Consider the following 25,158-nt stretch of genomic DNA (forward strand, 5'->3'; position numbering starts at 1 on the left):
GGTGACATCACTGGACCCACCAACCTTAGTTGAGCCATTCTGCTGCTATTATACAACAACATACAGAGTGCATGAGAAATCATGCTGTAATTCACAGACATTGCAGCACACAATGAGCAATATATGGACCACGATGGCTAATTTGGGCATTTGCCCTAAAGCTCAAACATTTGTTTTTAGACACTAGGCTATTTATTATGGTTGTGGCTAGAGCTGCACGATTTGGGGACAATGTCATATTGCGATTATTGAGCAATGTGATTGCGATATAATAAACAAATGGTTTCATGAGTCAGCCTGCTTGGTTCTCTAGGAAGTTGCACACAGTGATAATGCTAAAATTTGTATTTCTCAACTCAAACTACCAACAACAACTAAATGCACAGTGTTTTCGAATTAAAATAATATTTTTTACAAAATTAAATGATGACATATTTGCATTACTGCAAACTTGTTATTGTCTCAATAGTTCAATAGTATAAAATAAATGGAACAATAAATAAGCACATTTATGCTCATGATAATAAGATATTTTGAACATTCTGTCCAGATAAGCAGGGACATTTAAGCAGGATGTAACATGTAACAGTCTGTGGATCATTTTTGGTGTAAGTGTATTGTGATTGTCAAAACATTTGGTAACTAAACAGAATTTTGTTACGTTTAGTGATAACGTGTCACGATGTTTACATGATACAATGACTGGTAGGCTACTGTTTTTATTATTGCTTAAAACAAATTTCACGATTTCAATTCAAATCTTGAATTTGATTCCGATCTTGATTCAATATCGATTCATTTGGATAAATATTATGTACAGTATGTTAATTTTTCTCAAGAAAAAAAAAAACTCAACTAATGCTGTAAACATACAGAGAGCCCTATCAGCTGGTATTATTATTAAAGGTTAAAAATAACAACTCAAATGAAATATAATGTGGTTTTTACTAGGCTACAATAACAATGTTACAATATTTAATAAGTAAAAATATAAAAAATACTTAATATAGTGCACATATTTAGCAAAATACTCCTCTCTCTAATTTGTCAACTATTTGCCAACTAACGTGCTATCAAATGGCTTTCCTGAGGTAAATATAACGTTATGTGAACGAGGTGTTCTCCAGCTGTTTTATTGACCTCTTTCCACGGTTGAAAAAAAAACTGATTGATCGATATTATGTATGAGGCATAAACATTTCGGTAAGTTGTACTGTATCTTTGAACACACCTATTGTTCATTCATGTTTATTTACTATTAAGTAAAGAGTAAGAGATGTTAGGTTCACGACCACGATCTGTCAAGTCACATGTACAAGCGCCAAAATGCTATTGTTTGAATTTCCTAATAAAATTCACAGAATCTGAGAGCTGAGAATTTGTTTCATATCAAAAGCAACATGATCTGTCTAGTCTGTCGGTGTCAGTGTCCTCTTTGCCTCGCGATTGAAAAAAAAAAAAAAAAAATTCGAATTCTCGCAAAGTCAGTTATAAAAGTAACACAGATTTAAATGTAATATTGATGTGGTTTAGTTTAACTTTTAATGCAGTTGATGGTAATATAGACACTGCATCCAATGTTGGAAAATGCACCATTTCAATTACCACAAGAGTAGTGTTGTCAGGAGTAGCAACAAAGTAATATAGTTCATTTGATGTTTAGTTTTTTGAACATTCATGCAATGCTATCATTATTATTTTTGGTTTATAACACAGAATGGCATCTACACTAATATTAGTCTGTATCTTCAAGATACAGACACGCAGGTTGTTTCTGAACTCCACAGTGCGTGCAGAATTATTAGGCACGTTGATTTTCTGATCATATTTTTTTTCAGGCACATTTGACCAATTCCAAACCACATTAATCTTAATAACTACTATTCATTTTGTATTTAATCATTTATAAGTGACATATAATTGTTCATGAAGGCTGGAAATGAAAAACGCCTTATATTCAGGTGTGCATAATTATTAGGCACGTTTTCTTTTACAGATAAAATAAGCCAACAAAGAGATAGTCAACTCTCAAATGATGAAATCTCCATGAGAAGGATGCAATACTAATGCAATACTAGAAACTGCAGTTAAGGCATGACCAATGGAAAGTGAAATACTCATTGGGTCAGCAGAGTCAGACAAAAACAGGTGGAGAAGAAAAGATAGCCTCCCTTATCGGGCTTATGCTACTCTGAACAATGCCTTAACTTTGTATTTTGAGCACTTCTTGTGTTGTTTTTGCCTCTTCACGGTGACTCGCTTAATTTAGTCCTAAATTGTAAGTTGCTTTGGACAAAAGCATCTGCTAAATGACTAAATGTAAATGTAACTGCAAAATAATTAAGAATTGTGAAACCATCAGGAATCCTTAAGTCTCCAGCGCCACCATTTTCCAGAACTGCAACCTACCTGGAGTCTCCAGAAGTGCAAGGTGTCAGGATCTCAGAGACTTAGGTTAGGTAAAGAATCCTAAAAAATGACCCCCACTTAATAAGAATCACAAGCTGAAGTGTAGTAAAATACATGAAGACTGTTTTTATAGGCTTTATAGACAGACTGATTGAGAGTGACTCTTGAAGGACCAGCACCACATCCTCTTCTACCACTATTTGAAGAATTCTTCTTCCAAACCCTGCTGGACCCTGCTGACCCAATGAGTATTTTCACTTTCCAATGGTCATGCCTTAATTTCTAGTATTGCATTAGTATTGCATCCTTCTCATGGGGATTTCATAATTTTTTACTTTTAAGTCTGAGTTAAATCTCTTTTTTTTTTTTTGTGGCTTATTTTATCTGTAAAGGAAAACGTGCCTAATAATTATGCACACCTGAATATAAGGCGTTTTTCATTTCCAGCCTTCATGAACAATTATATATCACTTATAAATGATTAAATACAAAATGAATTGTAGTTATTAAGATTAATGTGGTTTGAAAAATGTGCCTGGAAAAAAATATATGATCAGAAAATCAACGTGCCTAATAATTCTGCACGCACTGTACGCTTCTTTTATCCCTCTGCTTCTCTCGTACATGTTACGTCATCACGTATAACAGTTTACATCATCACGTACGTATTACACATTACATAGAATACTACATTCCCTACATTTTTTCAACTCTTTAACTTGTTTCAACGTTTACTAATGCTTTCACAAACAGGCATTATTACTCATGTCAATACACATTTACTCTGATGCATTGTACTCAGTAATTATGCTAGTGCATGCTATAGTCTCTAAACCTCTAAGGAATTTTAATCTCTCTTCCTGATCTCGTGATGATGTTTGTCTTTGTCTGTTCTTCAGGTGAACCATTTTGATGTGCTTGTTTCACCATAATTGTCATTTTCTGCTATTAAATTCAGATAAAACAGAGGTATTACTTATTAGTCAAAAAAACTGCCCACAAAACCTCTTACAATACAACTTTAATTTAGAAGGGTGTCCTGTTACTTTATCCACTACAGTAAATAACCTATTTCATATGTTACAAGAACAGCCTTTTTCCACCTTAGAAACATTGCTAAGCTACGTAATATGTTATCTGTTTCTGATGCAGAAAAGTTAGTTCATGCATTCATGACCTCGAGACTAGATTACTGTAATGCTTTATTAGCTGGTTGTCCTGCATCGATCATCAATAAACAAGCTACAGTTAGTGCAAAATGCAGCCGCTAGAGTTCTTACTAGATCAAGAAAATATGATCATATAACACCAATTCTATCGTCTCTACACTGGTTACCTATAAAGTTCCGTATCAATTACAAAGTATTTCTACTGACCTATAAAGCCCTAAATGGTTTATCTCCCCTGTATTTAACGGAACTTCTATCGCCCTACAATCCATCGCGCTCTTTAAGATCACTAAATTCGAGGCTTCTGGTCATTCCTAGGATATCTAAGTCCACTAAAGGAGGGAGGGCGTTTTCACATTTAGCTCCTAAACTCTGGAATGGCCTTCCTGATATTGTTCGAGTTTCAGACTCGCTGTCCCAGTTTACAACTAGATTAAAGACGCATCTCTTTAGCCAAGCATTCACATAATACCTTTTGTACTACAGTTGAATCAGATTGAATGCATTAATATTATGAACAGCAGCTACGCTAATTATTTCCCATCTGCTTTTCTGTTGTTATCTCGGGACGCTAGTCCCGAGGTAAATACAGATCGTCAGCTCCAGTTTGTATCCAGCCTCCCATGGAAACTACAGATGCCCCAACACCCGTGAAGAGACGACTCGAAGCCCGTGAAGAGACGACTCGACGCCGGTGAAGAGACGACTCGACGCCCGTGAAGAGACGACTCGACGCCCGTGAAGAGACGACTCGAAGCCCGTGAAGAGACGACTCGACGCCTGTGAAGAGACGACTCGAAGCCCGTGAAGAGACGACTCGACGCCCGTGAAGAGACGACTCGAAGCCCGTGAAGAGACGACTCGACGCCTGTGAAGAGACGACTCGAAGCCCGTGAAGAGACGACTCGACGCCTGTGAAGAGACGACTCGACGCTGGCGATATGTTCATGCCCTAAATCAATACATGATTAACTAACTGTATTTCTCTATGTACATTTCTGAAATGCACTTTCTGTAAAGCTGCTTTGAAACAATATGTATTGTGAAAAGCGCTATACAAATAAATTTGAATTGAATTGAATTGAATGACAGGTAAATCAGGATTCATCTCTCTCTCCGGCTTTGCATTTGTTTCTGGCTCGGTGTTAAAGTCATCCTGACAGTTCTAAAGCCACCTCATCCTCGTTCTTTTGTCTTTAACAGATGCTTTCTGTTTCTTCTGTAGATCCTTCCATCTGGTGTGCGAAGAACATACGATCTTGGCGAGTCATGTTTCTTCAATACAGTTGCAGGATTCCAGATTTGTCCTTGCTGCACTCTCACTTTGTCTCCTGGTGATATCTCTGGCAACTGTGTGGTGTTTTTGTCAAAATAATTTTGTCAACTACCTCTGTTTGACATATCACATTACATTCTGCACCATTGTCCAACTTAAATTTCACTTTCTTGTCTCTTATCTTTAGCCATTCAGACTTTTCTTTTTCTTCACGTGTTTCTGTGGTGACAGCTTGAATACTTTTCACTTTGTTTCTTTGAACGTCCACCGTGCCCAGGAACATATTTGTCAGCTTCCTCTGTCTGTTCAAGCGTGTGCATCTTTCTTGGCTGTTTACGCTCAATTCTGCAAATTTTTGCGAAGTGATTCTTTTTGCTGCATAGCCTGCACGTTTGACCATAGGTGGGAGATTTTCTCACCCGCGACGTGTAGAAATGTGGCGCACTGCACTTTTTCAGTTTTTTTCCGCGATGCCGCTAGCCGTCAGGAACAAGTCGAATTTTTGAATCCAAATCTTCCAGTTTTCAGCTAGATTTCCTTGTAGACATAGACTCGTTGGTGGCTGTAACTGTGCCATTCTTCTTTCTTTGCAGTTAACTTGTATGTAATATCGTTTGTTTTACTTAAACAAATCAGAGACACGCAGGTTGCTTCTGAACTCTATGCTTCTTTTATCCCTCTGCTACATGTTACGTCATCACGTAACGTATCACAGTTTACATCATCACATACGTATTACACGTTACATAGAATATATTACAAGCAGAGCCAATGGGTTATGTCCGAACCATTTAAAGTTTTAAAGTCGACAATTCTGTTGTTTTAAAACGTAAACGCCCAATGATGTGTGAGGGGGCGATACGCATTCAGTTATTAGGCCTACAGCATCCCTCACAAATGACTAATTTAAATGTGATTCATTAAGACATTTCATCATAACGATTTGATTGATGCGGGGAAAGTTTCGAATAAAATGTAGTGGAAATCTAGCCTGGGTTTCCCCATGCTGCCTTGCACGCAGCGCGATTTTATTTACGCTGCTAGGCAGCCTGGAATACCATGGACAAGATTTTCCCCTCAAAAAGGGAACCAATCACAGAACGGGGAGGGAGCAGCAAGACGATGACGACGTCTATGCGACACACCGAAGCAGTTTGTTTATATCTATGGATCCATCATGGCATCAGACGCGAAGTTACCTTTCGATGCAGCCTTAGATAGTGTTCTAAGTAGTTTAGAACGCAAGTTTATTTCGTCTTCTTCCTTGTCGAATTTCTGCCGCTCTACATACGTCATCTGGTATAATTGAAACGATTGGCTATGAGCTACGTGCAGGCGCATTTGATAGACATTCGTAGCGCCCAATAAACGGCTCTGGGCATTCGTAAACCACGCCTCAAATACGAGAAAATGAACATGTGGTTCCCAGACCACGTCTCAATGAGAAAGAGGTCTGACGTTAGCCAGGCTAGTGGAAATCTATTTTACAGTTTTTGTAGCCTTCGTAGCTACAACACTTCTTGAATTTTTATTTTGAATATGTTCTTTGAAATGAACCGACTCGATAAAGTGTCAATGCCAGGATGTGCTTTATAATATTCACATTTCAATTCACATTTATTTATAGTGGTTTTTACAATATGCCTTGTATTGTCAAAGCAGATTTACTGTACACACACACACACACACACACACACACACACACAAAATTGACGTAGTGAAGACATGTTGTTATAACAATTGATTAGAATATATAGAAAATTTACATTAATGCATTTTGATTCAGCGTTTGTATCATCTGAAGTTCTCACAGGAGTTGTAATCATCTCTTCACATGTGTTGGGCATCTGAAGTCTTCATAAGAAGCTGGATCCAAACTAGAGCTGACTTCCGCCCTGTCCAAATACTCTTGCGGTCTTTGCACTTGACCACGTGTCTACTTGCATGACGTATATTTCCTGTATTTGGCCCAAGTGTAGACACTGCAATTGTGTGTAGAACTTTTGATTACCCGATGGGACTTAGTCTTGCAAAAAAAATGCAAGCGTTTACAGAGCTTGTTTTATATTATTTTCATTTTTGCATTTTAAAATAAACTTCTAAATGCCTGTTCAGTATTCCCTATGTAACTAGAAGACACAATTAAAAAATTGTGGCGCTTCTAATTAAGTGATAAGAAGCAGTTCCAAATGTTGTACAAAATACATATACCCTACTCATCAGGTGAAACACATTATGTTTTACTTCCAAATTATATGTAATTTCTAATTAATTTAATTTACAGTGGAATGTTTTCATCGACATCTTGCGATTTCGGGGCACGTGAGTTCCTGAACATAGATAGTGTGGGTTTAGTGTGTATTAGGGCACAGCACTTTTGCATTTTTAAGACATTGTATCTTGTGCACTTACTTCCAGTCGTTTGCACGCTCTGTCAAGTGGCCAAGACCACAAGTGTATTTAGACAATACTCTCTAGTTACCTCAGAATGGGCATCTTGAGATAAAACAGAAAAGCAAATGAAAAATAATTATAATAGCTGCTGCTCAAATCAAATTAAGCAAAGATAATCATTTGATCTGATAAAGTACAAGGTTATGAGATGCATTATATGAATACATGGCTAAAGAGATGTCTTTAATCTAGATTTGAACTGGGAGAATGAGTCTGAGACCCGAACATTCTCAGGAAGGCTCCAGAGTTTAGATGAGAAAACACTCTCCCTCCTTTAGTGGACTTGGATATTCTAGGTACAACCAAAAGTCCAGAGTTTTGTAAAGATCATGATGGATTTAGGGCGACAGAAGATCAGTTACATACACAGTTTAGGGCCTTCAGTAGCAATACTTTGTAATCGATATGGAACTTAATAGGTAACCAGTGTAGAGATGATAAAATTGGTGTTATATGATCATTTTCTTGACCTGATAAGAATTCTAGCAGCTCCATTTTGGACTAATTGTCACTTGTTTATTGAGGATGCAGGAGAATCAACTAATGCATTACAGTAATCTAGAGGTCATGACAGCATGAACTAGCTTTTCTGCATCAGAAACAGTTTTGGTTAGATAGCATCCCTTACAGAACAAAAATATATGGGAATATATTTATGGGAATATATGGTCCCCTGCTCAGCCTGCACCGCCAAGGTTGGCGGTACCATCCTGGAGTCTCCTGTCTGTCCTGTTCCTGTTCTCCCTCCGATCACTGACTCCAGGATGCCCACCCCCCCTCCCAGGTTCTGCCATCTACGGCGCGGGTCGCGCCTAGTGGGAGGGGGGAGTAATGTCACATTCACCGTCTGTCATCGTCTTGTCTTCACTACAGTTCCCAGAATCCTCCTTGTTTCCACACCTGAACTCACTCCCTCATTACACACCTGTTCATCGTCTTAATCATCCGTGTCACCTGTCCTCACCTCGTTAGTGTTCATTGGTATCTGTATTTAGTTTCCCTCTGTTCAGTCAGTTCTTGTCGGTTCTACTTTGTCAGTATTGTGTTTAGAGTGTGTGTTCCTGCCTGTCATCCTGCCTGTCTGTATCTGTGAGTAAGATTGAAGTAAATCGCTTGTATTGAAGCCTTTGGACTTTGAGTCTCCTTCAACCTGCACAACACCCGTGACAGAAACAATGACACCCCTGCACACACTAGGAAATGGACCATGCCTAAACTACCCAGAATTATTTGGGATGACATAAAATGAGGAACGGGAAGGCCGCACTTCCTCTTAAACCCCCAACCCCGGTGAACCCAGATGGTAAGTTTTGAAAATGGGGGTATAAACTAATATAGTTGACGTAAATTCTAAATAAAGAAATAAAAACTCTTGATGTCTTTTGTCTAATGTGCACCTAGAAAAAGTTACCCAACTCATATTTAACCAAACAATGAGAAACAAACAAATATTTATCCCAAAAATATAAACCAAACACACACAGGTCATTCACAGCAATCAGGGGTAACTTATGACATCGTCACATACATGTTCCCATATAAATGTGAATTTATGTTCACACACATATACAGTGTATACACACACACACACACACACACACACACACACACACACACACACACACACACACACACACACACACACACACACACACACACACACACACACACACACACACACACACACACACACACACACACACACACACACACACACACACACACACACACACATTTACTGAATGAGTTACAACAGATTTCTAGTTCCCATCATGCTTTGCTTCTGACTGTTAAAGGTTAAATGTTAAAATTAAGCATTATTTAATGTGTTTTGCTCAATATTAATATAGGGGGAGATCTGTTAGTGTTTATTGCTCTATTATTATTATTATTTTTAATTTAAAGGGTTTCCTGGTATGCCTGTGTTTTGGGGGTTACCATTGTGCTGAAGAGTAGAGCCTGTGGTTTGTTTGGCTTCATAATACCATTAAGACTATACTTATTATATTCTAAAAAATGGTTGTGCACTTATCACAAGAACAATATTGTGGTCAAATACATATATGCAAATGTGCTTGTGCTATTGTCAACTAGCTTAAAAAATATGATTTTTCTTACATTTACATTTCAGATGTAAATTATAAAAAAGAAAAGAAATAATAATACACTACATTTTTAAGTGTGTTTATTTTGCATGAGTAAATATATCTGCTATAAATTACACTATTTATAGTTTACATAATTATTATATGCATCTATATATTATGAAGTCGATTACTGAATATAAAATTACATTCATTGTGATATTTTAATAAATATATTTGTCACATATTTTTCAATATATGAAAAGCGGCAATTCCTTATCTATTATTCAATAAATTGCAATATATTAGCACAATATATTATTCTGTATATTTTCAAATTTACTGTTAAACCATTTAATAAATTGATCATTCATATATGGGAAATATATTTACGCTCCGTAAAGGGATGTTCTGTAGCTTAGCGATGTTTCTGATGTGGAAGAAAGCTATTTTTTAACATATGAAATATGATAACGTCATTCTTTTTCGATATTCCTTGACGTTTCAGTGACAACTATAGTTAGATAACCCTCATCACATTGTAGCACAAAGTTGTTGGATAGGCTATATGTGTTTTAATTTCACCGTCTAGAGGAATAATCACAGCTTCTGTGAAAGGAATAACATTAGCCTGGAAGCCAGCCGAACTTAGGAAGTTCGGTCTGGACTTGATCCGTTGTGGTACCCTGGTAATCCAGAGTTCTTGCCAGAGCACAAGTTGAATTCGCTCAGCGAGTTACTCTGGTGTCAAGTAATGATGCTCATTAAATATGCCCCTCTATCTGAGCTGCACCAATCACATCGGGTTATCTGATATAGGCGGGCCAGAGGCGAGATGACGACAACGCTGCGACGTCAAAGTCATTAGTAAACATTGCAAGATGGCTAAGGGTGAACACCATTTGTTTGAAACGGCTTTAGCCGCTACGATGAAAGATTTAGACTTTTCTCTAAAAAAGGAACAGAAGACGGCGCTCGAAGCGTTCCCTTGCAAAAAGGGCGTTTTTCCTGTTTTGTCAACTGGATACAGTAAGAGTCTAATCTACCAGGTAGCTCCACTGGTAGCTAAGCGATAACTTGTGATTGGTCGTAGTGTTATCCAGTTGCGTGCAGTGAGATTTTCAAATGCATGCTGTGCTGCCTCTCGAGCTGACCGATTTTCATTAGTCAACGCCAGACCATTAATCTTTTAGATTTAGGTCTGGATTTCAAGGCTACAGTTGTGGAGCAATTATGCTCGAACCAGAGCTGTTCAGACCAATCAAATTGTCAGGGCAGGCTTTTTTACGATGATGGTAAGATGTTCAACAGGAATGTAATCATTAAAGTCACCAAACAGCGCTTGGGTTGAATTCGTTTACAACAAAGATGACTGCCGCTGGAGAATTGAGATTTCACGAGTTCACACTTACAAATAAGACAGTGCTGTCCAAGGAGAGGGCTCCAGGCTCGGTATTCGGCCCCAACCCAAAGTAACGTTACTCCCCCCGTATTCCTGGCTGTGAAAGAACAAGCCAAGAGTGAGTGGAGGGATGCTGAAAACTGTCAAGGAATGTTAGGTGAGTTGACAGAGTGAATAAATGCTTCCTCTCATGCTGATAAGGTAGACCTGGTAATTGTTTGATGACAAGTTGATAGGATTGATTATTTGAACGTGCTCCTCCCGAACTTTGTTTATGAAACATCATGTGTAGATTCCGCCATCGCGTCTGTTATAGAAGATATCGACAGCGCATTAATAGAGGAACAGAGAACCGCGATCAAAGTATTTGTCGATAGGAAATATATGAATGAAGAACATACGTCACTTACTCCGTTGCTCTGATTGGTTGTAGGTCTATCCAATTGAGTGCAGAGGCATTTTCTTTCCTGGTTCGGTTGAAACACGCCCCTTAAAAGATTAGTTCACCTCAAAATGAAAATTTCCTGATAATTTACTCACCCTAATGCCATCCAAAATGTTCATGTGTTTCTTTCCTCGGTGGAATTTTTTTTTTTTTCTTTTTTTTTTTGAGGAAACCATTTCAGGATTTTTCACCACACAATGGACTATCCCGTTTACCGCTGGGCCGAAGAGACCAGTGGGGGAGAGCGGGGCGTTAAGAAATATGGCTCGCTCAGATTCCCTCATGTCGGCGAGCATCAACCAAAAGTGCCTCTCCGTGACAGTGAGCGAGGCCATGCACCTTCCAATAGCCTGGGCCGCGGATTTAGTAGCACAAAGGGAGAGATCCGTCGCGCTCCGTAAATCTGTGATGGCAGCCGGGTCCGGGCCTTTCTCGTCCATTTCACGAAGGAGATCGGCCTGGAGGATCTGCAGGACTGCCATGGAGTGCAGGGCGGAAGCAGCCTGTCCGGCCGCGGAGAAAGCGCGGCCGACGAGAGTTGATGTGGTCCTGCAGGCTTTGAACGCCATCCCGCAGAGGGCGGACAAAGGTGCGCTGCTACCACCTCCTCCACTGAGGGGATAGTGTTGTATCCCTTCTCGGTGGCGCCGTCAACCTGGGAGAGCGCCGAGGAGACATGGGAGTGGAGTCTCGCGGAGAATGGGGCATTCCACGATTTAGAAAGCTCCGCGTGGAGCTCCGACAGGAAGGGTGCAGACCTGGATGCGGGCGCTTGGCGGCGGCGATGTAGAAAGCAGCCGTCGAGTCTGTTAGGCGCGGGCTCCTTAGGCGGTGACCACTCGAGGCCAAGTTGGTCGACAGCCTTCGTAAGGAGGCGCAGAAGTTCTGCGTCCACGCCGGCCCGCGTCCGGCCGGACTCCTGGACTGAAGAGGAGGCAGAATGGTGAGAACCGGACCATTCCTCACTGTCCGAGGCTAGGATGGAGCAGCTGTCACCGGCGGCATCTCCTTCCGCTTCATCCCCTGAAGCGACGGCAGTGAGGGCCGAAGCCGGCAGCTGCGCGTCCGGGAGGGGGGGCAGAGAAGGAGAAAGAGAGGCTCGAGGGAAGGGTTCCGGCGAGCTCTTGAATGCGGGCGGGTGGAGTGACAGCTCGAGCCCGCAGGGTCGACATTGAAAGTTCTTCGCAATGGGCGCAGCCACCCAAAGAGAGAGCGAGGGCTGCGTGTTCTCGACCCAGGCAGAGAGCGCAGATAACGTGGCGGTCTCCGGCACTGAGCGAGGCTCGGCAAGAGCCACAGGAAGTGCGAGGCATTTTGAGAAAAACGCCTCGCGCTCTTTTAGACAGAGAGTGTGTGTCGCAGCGGCGAACACACACAGCAGAGCAAAAGGATGCTGTCGCCGGATAGCAAGGCAGGCACGGATGGCTGAAGGCGGCGAAGACAACCAGCTTCTTCAGACACTTTCCTCTGCTTGCTAGTTGCTTGTTTCAATGGCGGCGGCTTCTCTCAGGATCCAGCGATGCGTAGTGCTTCGCTGAAGAGATGAAAATCAGGTAAGCAGCCCCCGAGCCCGTCCTTTTATACACTAAGCCACTCCCATTCTGGCGGGCTGTGCCGCGTGAGGCCGCGAAACGGGCGTTACGTCACACAGGGCTCAGTGGTAGGCGGCTGCAGTTGCTGCAGGGCAGCCAATGAGCACGCTAGATAGCCTGCTATGGGTCTGCTGGCTGCTGCACTGCGTTGACAATAAATACAAAAATTAAGGATAATTTTTTGGCATATCTCGAGAAAAGATGACTTTACCCGTAGCGTAAGCAACTTACGCAATACGAGAGAACCTCTCGTAAGAAAACTGGAGTCTTTCTAGATAAAATGAAAATGGCAAAAGTGATACTAATATATAAGGCTGATGATAAACATACACTTTCAAACTACAGACCTGTTTCACTGCTCTCCCAATTTTCAAAAATACTAGAAAAAATATTCTCTAAAAGGCTCGATAACTTCATTACTAAACATAATATACTGTGTGATCAGCAATATGGTTTCAGGACTAATAGGACAACTTCACATGCACTTATTCAATTTGTGGAAGAAATAACAGCAATAGAACAAAAAAAATATGCAGTGGGGATATTCTTGGATCTTAAGAAGGCATTTGATACAGTAGACCACAACTTCTTGATTATGAAATTACACAAATATGGAATTAGGGGGACTGCACTTTCTTGGTTAAATAGCTACTTACATAATCGACAACAATATGTTGAATTGCAAAACCATAATTCAAACTTTCAAAGTTAAAGAAAATTACCCGTGGGGTCCCCCAGGGGTCAGTGTTGGGACCATTGTTGTTTAACTTGTATATAAATAATGTATGGGAGGTGTCAAAAACACTGAAAACCATTTTATCTGCTGATGATACTAATTTAATCTGTTCTGGGGAAAATTTGGAACAACTCTTGGATACAGTAGAAAATGAATTACAAAAGATGAACAGCTGGTTTGATGCAAATAAACTAACACTGAACTTAAGTAAAACTAAATTTATAATTTTTGGTAATCGTGCCATAACATTAAACAAAAAACATATGATAAATTATATTGAAATAGAAAGAGTAAAATAACTTACATTTTTGGGAGTAATAATCGATGAAAAATTATGTTGGAAGCCACATATACATTATATCAAGGCCAAAATATCCAAATCAATTGCTATATTGTATAAAACCAATTACCTATTTAATCAACAAACATTGTACACGTTGTATTGTTCCTTCATACTGCCATACATTACTTACTGTTTGGAAGTATGGGGAAACACTTACAAAACCAATACTGAACCTATATTTATCCTTCAAAAGAGAGCCTTAAGAATTGCAAATAAACCACCTATAGAGCAACAACTACTCCACTGTTTATTAAATTAAAAGCACTAAAATTCAGAGATATTGTTGACTTCAAAACTGCACAAATTATGTATAAAATAAATAATCAACAGCTATTGAACAGTATTCAAGGGTTGTTTCAAATGAGAGAGAGCAAACATCACTTAAGAGGAACATTTGTATTTAAAAAGAAACTTTGAACAAATTCTAAATATCACTGCATCACAACCAAATGAGTTAATGTATGGAACAGCTGCAGTGAAGAGATGAAATCATGTACAACAATGAGTAATTTTAAAAGACTATTTAAACTGAATATATTAAATGAATACGAAAAGGACTCGAGGTGATAGTATTGTATACAGGTTCATTGGTCTACATATTAAGTCTAGTATCGAGGTGTTATTATTTGATTTGCTATAGATAGATGGAAATGAAGAAGATAGCCTAGATGAAAAAGAAAGAAGAAAAAGAAAGAAGAAAAGAAAAGAAAAAAAGAAAGAAAGAAAAAAATGGGAATGTGTGTATATGCATGTATGTATGCATCTGTATCTAGGCCTATGTGAATGCATGGGTTTATGTGAACAGTAGGTAGGTAGATATACAGTGTATGTAAAGATGTATGTATAAGAGAAGCATCAAATTGTTTTGTATTTAACTAAAGGATAAAAATAGAGAAAGGGGGTAGGACCTGAAAAGTTTGTTATGAACTTCTTCCTACTCCTTTTTGAACATGGGAATTTCTAATTTGAATTACTTACAATAATTTTGGAAGATTGTGCTGAGAAGTACATGACTTTATTTAGCTGTTATTTAACATTATTAATTATTTTTATTTATTTTTTACGTTCAAAAATAAACTACTAAACTAAGTCCATTGTGTGGAGAAAAATCCTGAAATGTTTTCCTCAAAAAACTTAATTTCTTTTCCACTGAAGAAAGAAAGACATGAACATCTTGGATGGAGTAAATTATCAGGAAATTTTCATTTTGAAGTGAACTAATCCTTTAATCACAGCCCAATGGAGCAGTATCAGACTCATATTCTGACTAGAATCTGAGTATGACGACGTCAGGCTAGCCTCTAGCTGTTTGGCAATTGTAATTGCAGTCTCCAGTGTCAATTTAGATTCCACTAATAATCTTTTGCGAATGCAAGGGTTAGCAATGTTTTCAGCTAGCTGTTCACGCAGCATATCATCCAGATTATCAGCAAATTTACAAGTAGTAGCCAAATCTCTCAGTGCAGCAATATATTGCACTACCGTTTCATCCGTCCTCTGTACTGCTGTTTCCTGAAGGCATGTCTTTCCATGACCACATTTCTTTTTGGAATTAAGTGCTCTTACAAAGCTTTAACAGTATCTGCAAGATCGTCACCACAGTATTGGGCAATGTATAAAACAGTCTCTGACAATCTCCATTTGCATTGATGTATAAAATATAGTGCTGAAACATCTTCAGCCATGTTACTAGTGGTATCACTGGGCAAAAAAATGTTGCCGAAATTTTAAAGAATGGTTGTGCTTTGTGTTTAACAGCTAAGAAGACTTATTATGTCTGAATTTATCTAATGTGAACAAAATACACCAACCTGATTCATTTATCACTGATTCAGTGCGTTATGTTAAGACCTATAAAAATACTTAAAGATTGACATAATATACCATACATTTACGCACAAAACATTTTACTCTCATTGCAAGTACTATTTTCTCTTTTTTTTCCTCCAAAAAAAAAAAAAAACTTTACATGGACTACTACTCACTATTTCACACAGCAATGGATCACAAAATCAAGACTTTGTTTATATGCTAATCATCTGGCCTTTCCTCATGTTATATACATGCTTTGTCAGAATTCAGCAACATAGTATGAGTGTTATTGGTGAAAGAAAAATTGACTAGATATTTGGCATTTTTTATTATCAGAGAGTAAAATTTAGCAGTACATATCGAAATATCTATGACTAGACAACCTTTGCATGATCTTTCTTTACACAAGACTTTACACAGTTATTGAAATGAATCACAAACTGAACTGGCTTAAGCTGAATAATGCTGTTAAAGCTGTTTTGCAGCAGAATCAACCTTCCACCACAGATAAACGAAATATATAATGTAATGTAATATAATACAATATATAATTACTGGTAATTAGGAAAACCACATTCCTGATCTGTTTTTTTTAAATGTTACACTTTACTGCAAGCCTGGTTTTGGTTGAAAGCTGTAGATTATGTCTGCGTGTTACTTGGTGTGTTTGGCTTTTTTGCCTTTTCCCTCTTTAACACAGATCTGATCTGCTGTCTGCACTGAGACGACCCGAAGTAGAACAGAAGAGGGTCCAGGAAAACACTTGCGCTCCCAAAACACACAGCCAACAGGTAAACAGCATATGATGAATCTCCCTCTGTTTCAGTAGCTAAACGAACACAGTGGTACAGCAGGATGCCATTGGTTGGAGTGAAACACACCACAAACTCCATCAGCACAGTGATAGCCATAATCACAGCTTTCCTTCGAATGTTTGAAGATGATGATGTTGCTAGAGATTCAGACTTTACACTGAGCACATATATTATGGTAAAGTAGCTCACTAAGGTGACAACCAGTGGAAAGAAGAAGTAGAGACAGGAGAGGATGGAGAACAGGTACACATAATTCTGTGTTTGAGACAGCACGTCATGACAAGTGACACCCACACCCCTAATCTTGACCGTTTGTGTCATTGAGAGCAGTGGCACCGTTCCAGCGAGCGTAAGCAGCCAGACCAGCACACATACACACGTGGCTTTCCTTGCACTCCTCCAGGTTAGAGAGGCGACGGGAAGCGCCACAGCCAGCAGTCTGTCCACACTCATGCACATCATCAGCAGTATGGAGCAGTACATGTAGCAGTAGTAAGCAGCACTGAGCACACGACACGCCACCTCACCGAACACCCAATCTGAAGCGTTCAGCTGGTAGTGGATCTTCAGAGGCAGCAGCAGGGTGAAGAGCAGGTCCACACACGCCAGGTTAGACATGTAGATCACAGCTGGTTTCTTCACTCGAATCCTACAGGTGAACGTCACCAAGGCCAAAGCGTTCAGGGGCAAACTAACGAGGATGATGAAGATGTAGAATGAGGGCATGACGCGTGTGACCATCAAGCCTTTGAGAAAGACAGCAGCCTCTTCTGAGATGGACATTGAGGAACAGTTGAGCTCTGCTTGGTTTGGAGTAAAAATAATGGTTTGGAGTTTGGGGTCTTCTTTAGCATTAAAACTACCTAAGTTTAAATCTGTAGATGAACACACAAAAACACAACACCATTAGTGAAAGTTCACACAACCTGGTTGTTTCTTTTCTTTTAAGAGGCCCCCCCATCAAAAAAGTGTCCTCATATTTTGATACCATTATGAATATATGGACATAAATTTGTCTTACCCTGCAGTAGAGTCATCCACAAACAATAATGACATGGCCGGGAAACATTGCTCTGCACCATTTCATTGACAGAGACATTGCCAAATGTACAGCAGAGAGCGCTGATGACATTCTCTCATTGCCTTATGTGATTTGTCTAATATTGGTATGTGGGTGCATGCAACATCTCTTGAATTCTTGAATACCAGCTTTTTTTATTACAGCTATTTTTACAATGCATCTGATACCATACCATGGATACCATACCATACCAGCTATAGGGGAGACCGGGGATGAAAGTAACACCATTTGTTTGAGCATTGGTAACTCAGTGGTTGTTTGTGGTAGATCTCTCAAAAATGTATGCATGTTAGCCACATTTGTTTACTACAAATATAACTTACTTGGACATGTGCAACGCAATCACAGATTATGTTACTTAATTTCAAACATAAATAGTTCCGTTGTTAAAACCCCACTACTCGGGTGAGTTGTAACACAGATTGGGGATAGATGTAACAATTAGAGCTAATTTTATGAAACAAGATCCACACAATCTAAATGTATGCAAGGACGTCACTGAAGAACAAAGAATAATCACTTTTGAATAAATCAGTGACCAATTTAAAGTGACAATAAAAACATTGTATTCTGTTTTTATTATTTAGCACAAAAACAACTATGTTCGAGTGTCTGTACAGTATTCATGTCACAGTTCAGTCACTAGGCCTATATGTTGCCATCCACCTATTTTTATGTGAATTTTGGGATATCACAAAAAAAATGGTATAACATACTTTAGCCCATAACATACGGTAAAGACGGAAGTTCAAATGTGTGTTCAAAACGCGCTAGAAAATAAAACTCATTGGTTCTTGTGCATCATGCATGTACATTTGTTTACCATATTAATGCACTTTATGTAAGTGTGTTGATCATTTTTTATATGTGAATAAAAGCTGTTCATCATAGAAAGTGATCGTGTCTCAAACAAGATTGGATGGATTGTTTTTACAATGCCTTTTATGACCTTTTTGGATCGTCTATCATTTTGGTTGCATGGACTTTCAAAGGAGGGACATAAACTTCTCAGGTTTCATTACAAATATATTATTTTGTTTTTTCAAGATGAATGAAAATCTTATGGTGTGCATGAGGGTGAGTAAATGCTAAAAGAATGTTCATTTTCAGGTGAACAGATTTCAGTAGGGTACAGTACAGGTCTGGTTTGATTTCACCCAGATCGGTGCTGTTATACTCACTTGGTTTGGGATCTTTCAATTTATAAAGTCTATTAGAACGGTTGTTGTAGCCTATTGGATCACCAGCCTCTTCAAAGCTGCTTACATGACTCTCTGTAACCAAACATGACAAAACACTATCAGTGATAGCACGCAAGCTACTAAAAGCAAGAGGCCTAGATTAAGATGTCCAGCTAATTAATTTCCTGTGAGCACTATTAGCAGCCCATCTCTTAGCAATTTGATATCTGTCATTGTCATGAAGATTCAGGGATAAAACAGTGTAATGAATGAGACCAAATCAGATGTTTTCATGCTCCCAAAAGGGGGACTGCAAAACTGCAAACCTATCATCACTGAACGGGCAACCATCTAGGTCTTGGCCTTCTCAGCAATTTAGTTATTTGACTCTCAGCTGTTTAAATAGGGGAGTGGATAATTGGACTGCGCCATGTTTTCCCATATCATGGGGGTGGCAGAGTATTCCATTTTTGAGATGTGTTCTTTTCTTTGTTAGTTATATTTTCTTGTTATGATTATTTAATTGATCTATCTTTGGTTCATATCAGGTAGCGTTGGTTTAACATGTGTTGTAGTTATTGTGGTTTGTTTATATATTATGTGTTTTGTTTACCCCCTTTTGTGTCAGAATGGCCTGATCAGCCACTATATAAGTTTTCCCCATGTCTTAGTCTAATAGGTCTGTTGGTTTGTCCAGGTTTTGGGTTGTTCAGCCTATGTTAAGGTTATGTTACCTGAGTTAAGTTCTGTTTAGTTGACATCTTTTATGGGCCCAGAATTTTCTGTTATTCTATAAATTAGTGTTTATTTTGTTTTTGTAAATAAAAACTTATTTTTTTGGAAACCTATTTTCTGACTCATCATGCCTGCCAGCTTGGTCTCTCACACACGGTTGAAAAAAAGTGATTGATCGATATAATGTATGAGGCATAAACATTTCGGTAAGTTGTACAGTATCTTTGAACACACCTATTGTTCATTTGTGTTTGTTTACTATTAAATAAAGAGTAAGAGATGTTAGGTTCACGACCACGATCTGTCACGTCACATTTACAAGCGCCAAAATGCTATTGTTTGAATTTCCTAATAAAATTGACAGAATCTGAGAGCTGAGAATTTGTATCATATCAAAAGCAACCTACTCTGTCTAGTCTGTCGGTGTCGCAAAAAAAAAAAAAAAAAAAACGTAATGTAAAAATTCTAATTCTCGCAAAGTCAGTTATAGTCAGTTTTGGTTTATTACACAGAATGGCATCTACACTAATATTAGTCTGTCTTGTCCTTTTCCCGAGGTTACTGTAGTCAGTTGGATCCAGTCTATATTCAGACCAGATGGTGGACCTGCACCCTGAGAAGAGCACAACAGCCCTGAATGTCAGCAGATTGTATGTATCCCACCCTTCAGGATTGGGCCCCAGTTAAAAGGGTCTAGCGACACCCCTGCACAGCTGTGCCAGACAAATATAGGCAATTGATACGTTTGTAGAACAATTTTTTTGTTACGCTGTTTTAGCTGATGCTTCTATCTGAAGCAAATTATAGTAGGCCAACTGATACAAAAGTACTGAAATCAGTATCTTGAGGTTCTGTGCACTTCTTGCTGGATGTGTACCTTAAATTTTCTTTTATCACTGTGCCACACCACCCCTAAAAGTTTCATCATTTGATTTCATTATTCATTATAAATATTATTACTATCAGACTCTAAGGTAAATTTTTTTTTTTTAAATGATATTGCCCAAAAATGCATGTGAGGTGCACAAGCAGGGGTTGGACAATGAAAGACTGGCCGCCAGGCCTTCAACACGGCTAATCTTCACCGATTTTACATTCCATCAAGAGTGAGTGTGAAGGTTGAGTTAGCAGAGCAATAGCACAGCTCTACATACAATATTGCAATAATGGGAGACATATAGTTCAAAAGAGGACATATTAGTCTTTGTGGTGTATTGAGAGCTAATGTTGGCATACCACCATGTAGATTGAACCACATCCAACTGTCAACGCAAAAGGAAGCTGTCTGAAAGTCCAGGTACTAACCTGGGCCCGGTTCTCCGATAACGCTCACTCTTAGCGCGCTAAGAAGACTCGAAAGATATATCTTACCAAAGTTGTTTATGTTCCTAAGTGTGTTCCCCGAACTATACCTTAGAGAGCTGCTTAAGATATACCTTCTTACGTGCAACGTTACCAGATGCTGTCTGGGCGATGGTGCTGAATTGGTTGATATCGATGGCTCGAGAATCAATTATTCTCTCGTGCAGGGGCTGTTTATGTGAGAAAGCGGTGTTCTTTATTAAAGAAGCACTTCAGAAATAGTTGAAATTACATTTATTAGGACTATTGGATATTATAAAAAATAATCCAAACTATAATAGCCTAGCCTACATATTTTAAAATTGTAACATATATTGCTGCCACAATAACCTTTTCAAAAATTGTACGTGCTTTCTTCTCTTTCCCATTTTTGTTGGCTGAGGTGGAGTTACGATGAAATATTGTTCTTGTAAATACTTTCCAGCATTTCAGTAATAAAAGTTTACATCTTACGTACGGTGCTCGGCAGTGATCAAAAAGGATTTAAACCGTGAATTTTGATTCTCTTCTTGTAAACTCAGAGATGTGGATTCAGACGGCAATTAAATTACCACACGACCTGTTTGTCAAAAAACAGTAGGTACTAATTTGGCCAGGGATTTTTACGCGGGTTGGGTGAGAAAAACACTGATATTATGGATTCGGACGGCACTAAAATCACAGACTTACCCCATAAATTTTTAAAATACCGTACAAGCCCATGAGAAACAATATTTGCGTCCGAATAGGACTTAACTGACAGTAGCCTATGCTTTCACTGGCCTTTACTTAAATTAATAATATTGTATAATAATATAATTAAAAATCTAACAACAATCAGTGTAATGACAATTTTATTATTTGCATGAAAACACTTGAATTAGCCTAATTGAATACTGTCTGGGTGTATTAAAACTTCAGAATTATATTCGTATAGACCTGCAACAGTGATAAGGTAAAGCTAAGAGTGGTCCAGACCAACCTTACGAAAGTGTGACTTACAGAAGATATACTTAGCGTACGAACGTGTCGGGAATCGTGCCATAACGTTAAGAGAGAGGTTAAGGAATAGGTTAAGAACTACTTAGCGATAAGAAGGTTTTGGGGAACCGGGCCCTGGATTATATAAAAAATGAGCAAACATGTACTGTTCTCTGATGAGTCCACCTTCACTGTCTTTCCCACATCCGGGGAGTTACAGTGTGGAGAAGCCCCAAAGAGGTGTACCACCCGGACTGTTGTGTGCTCAGAGTGAAGCACGGGTTTATCAGGGATGGTTTGGGCTGCAATATCATGGTATTCCAATACACACAGCTAGCCTGGGTTTCCCCATGCTGCCTTGCACGCAGCGCAATTTTATTCACGCTGCTAGGCAGCCTGGACACGATGATGACGTCTATGCGACACACCGAAGCAGTTTGTTTATATCTATGGATCCATCATGGCATCCGACGCGAAGTTACATTTCGATGCAGCCTTAGATAGTGTTCTAAGTAGTTTAGAACGCAAGTTTATCTCGTCTTCCTCCTCGAATTTCTGTCGCTCTACATAAGTCATCTGGTATAATTGAAACGATTGGCTATGAGCTACGTACAGGCGCATTTGATAGACATTCGTAGCGCCCGATAAACGGCTCTGGGCATTCGTAAACCATGCCTCAAATACGAGAAAATGAACATGTGGTTCCCAGACCACGTCTCAATGAGACGAGGTCTGACGTTAGCCAGGCTAACACACAGCAAGACTTCTGAAAGAATGAGTTGATGAACATAAAAGTGAAGTTGAACATCTCCCATGGCCTGCACGGTCACCAGATCGAAATATTGTTGAGCCACTTTAGGGTAGCAAAGGGAGCAATTCAGAAAACATTCTCCTCCATCAGCATCACATATTGACCTTGCCACTGTTCTGGAAAAGGAACGGCTCAGAACCCCTTTGGCCACTGTGAAGCACTTGTATCTGTCATTTCCAAGTCTAATTGATTCTGTACTGCAAAAGGAGGCCTAAAAACATAAATCAATGTGGTCTAAAACCAGTTCAGTTTCATTGTTTGTTCAACCCCTTAGCATTCTCGGGTTGCGGAACAGTTGGTCTTTCTGGGGTCTGAGGAATAAATACTGAATATTTTTTCACCAATTTCCGTTCTAACCACAAAATCACCGGCAGATTGTAGGTGTCATGAAACGGAAGTTGCGATATTTTCCTCCACATTGCAAATGACTTTAATATACTTACATTTAGCATATTTAAACTATTTTAATAAAAATGTATGATAATTAAAAATTATATCTATCATAAAAGGAGTTAAAAGGAGCACATTCTGCTTTAGCAACAAAGGCAGGGAAACATTGCTGTTATGTGTGTTCAACATCTCTTGAATACACGACTTTTTTGATAACAGCATTTTTACAAAGCATGATATAGCCTACCACCACAGTAGCCTACCATTGTTAAGGTATGACACTCATGATACAATTTAAAAAGAATCCTGACACTCATAATATGATAGATCAAGGTTTCAGTCACACCATCAATTTCGCATCAGCAAGACATCAAATTACAAGTCACTTTTTATGCATTTTATGATGTAGCCAAGGCTACTTACCGTTAATGGTGGTTGCCATTACAACTGAAAGCAAGATTATTTTAATCCCCATGACGACTAATTCTGTCTCCAAAATCTGGACACTAGTAGATTTGCGACGTCCGATTTGTGAACCAGTCATTAATTTGAATCTTTCACTGCATCGGATGAACCGGTTGAGCAGTGTAATATCCAACCCAGTCTCACGGCAGTTCGTGACATAGTCAATAAATTAATAGGCCTATTGTTCGTAAACAAGAATTTCCCCTTTTTTTCGTGTCACTCAGCACGACTTTCAATCTAATGTATTTCAATGGGAAGTATATTTCGTGTCTGCACCACGTTTTTCTTTCGAAAAAGGGGAAATTCTTGTTTACGAACACGAATCAATAGAGACTGGGTTGCTATATCGTTTATTTTACTTAAATCAGATGACACGCAGGTTGCTTCGAACTCTATAGTGCGTGCAGAATTATTAGGCACGTTGTTTTTCTGATCATATTTTTTTCCAGGCACATTTTACCAATTCCAAACCACATTAATCATAACTACTATTCATTTTGTATTTAATAATTTATAATTGATAGTGATAATTGTTCATGAAGGCTGGAAATGAAAAACGCCTTATATTCAGGTGTGCATAATTATTAGGCACGTTTTCCTTTACAGATAAAATAAGCCAAAAAATAGATTTAACTCAGACTTAAAAGTCCAAAATTAGAGGGATGCAATACTATAATGCAATACTAGAAATTGCAGTTAAGGCATGACCAATGGAAAGTGAAATACTCATTGGGTCAGTAGGGTCAGACAAAAACAGGTGGAGAAGAAAATACACATGTTAACTGCAAAATAATTAAGAATTAAGGTTAAGAATTAAGTGTGAAACCATCAGGAACCCTTAAGTCTCTAGCGCCACCATTTTCCAGAACTGCAACCTACCTGTCTCCAGAAGAGCAAGGTGTCAGGGTCTCAGAGACTTAGGTTAGGTAAAGAATCCTAAAAAATGACCCCCACTTAATAAGAATCACAAGCTGAAGTGTAGTAAAATACATGAAGACTGTTTTTATAGGCTTTATAGACAGACTGATTGAGAGTGACTCTTGAAGGACCAGCACCACATCCTCTTCTACCACTATTTGAAGAATTCTTCTTCCAGAATCTGATGGTAAGTTTTGGGAGTTTTTCATCTCTGCAAAACGGACTTTAGGGTAAGAGATGGATATTTATAGAATAGAAAACCTTTATTGCACAGCTGTACTTTGAAATGTAAGCTCTATAGTAGCAGTACACACACAGCCTACAAACAGGTCGAGTGCACATGTAAACAAATATGTACAGAATTATGTGAAGTTAAATATTTACATTATTTCAGTTACATTGCAATCTGTACAAATAAAACAAATTAATATTCCTTGTGCTATATCTAATCCTTAGGGTTGAAGTTAAAATCCCACTGTGTTGTAGGCTACTGTAAATCTGTGTGTGAAACCTCTGAACACAGTTCTGCTTTATAAAACAGGACACAGCAATGCCTGCAGGAACCATTTGCTTCACGTCGGAGGTAGCCTATTTTAATGATGAATAAGTTTGCATAATTATAGGCTACGTTTATAGCACTGTAGCATGACTGTTTAATATTGGCTATTATAACAATAAAATGTATTATACCAATAATACTTGCTAATTCCCGAAAGAT

The 25,158-nt window shown here is 38.8% G+C and overlaps 1 protein-coding gene across 1 annotated transcript; it reads right to left on the minus strand.

Annotated features, from left to right (window-relative positions):
• Positions 1 to 16,040: 16,040 nt before the first annotated feature.
• Positions 16,041 to 23,540, minus strand: LOC311276642 (proteinase-activated receptor 1-like). The gene is made up of 3 exons (XM_084386426.1): positions 23,481 to 23,540; positions 18,800 to 18,892; positions 16,041 to 17,412 (listed from the first exon to the last, which is right to left on the minus strand). Exons 1-3 carry the CDS (start codon positions 23,530 to 23,532, stop codon positions 16,364 to 16,366), a joined length of 1,194 nt encoding a protein of 397 aa, XP_084242552.1. The 5' UTR covers positions 23,533 to 23,540; the 3' UTR covers positions 16,041 to 16,363.
• Positions 23,541 to 25,158: the final 1,618 nt, after the last annotated feature.

The sequence above is a fragment of the Rutilus rutilus genome (assembly GCF_951802725.1).
Source record: "Rutilus rutilus genome assembly, chromosome: 18".
NCBI classification, from domain to species: domain Eukaryota; kingdom Metazoa; phylum Chordata; class Actinopteri; order Cypriniformes; family Leuciscidae; genus Rutilus; species Rutilus rutilus.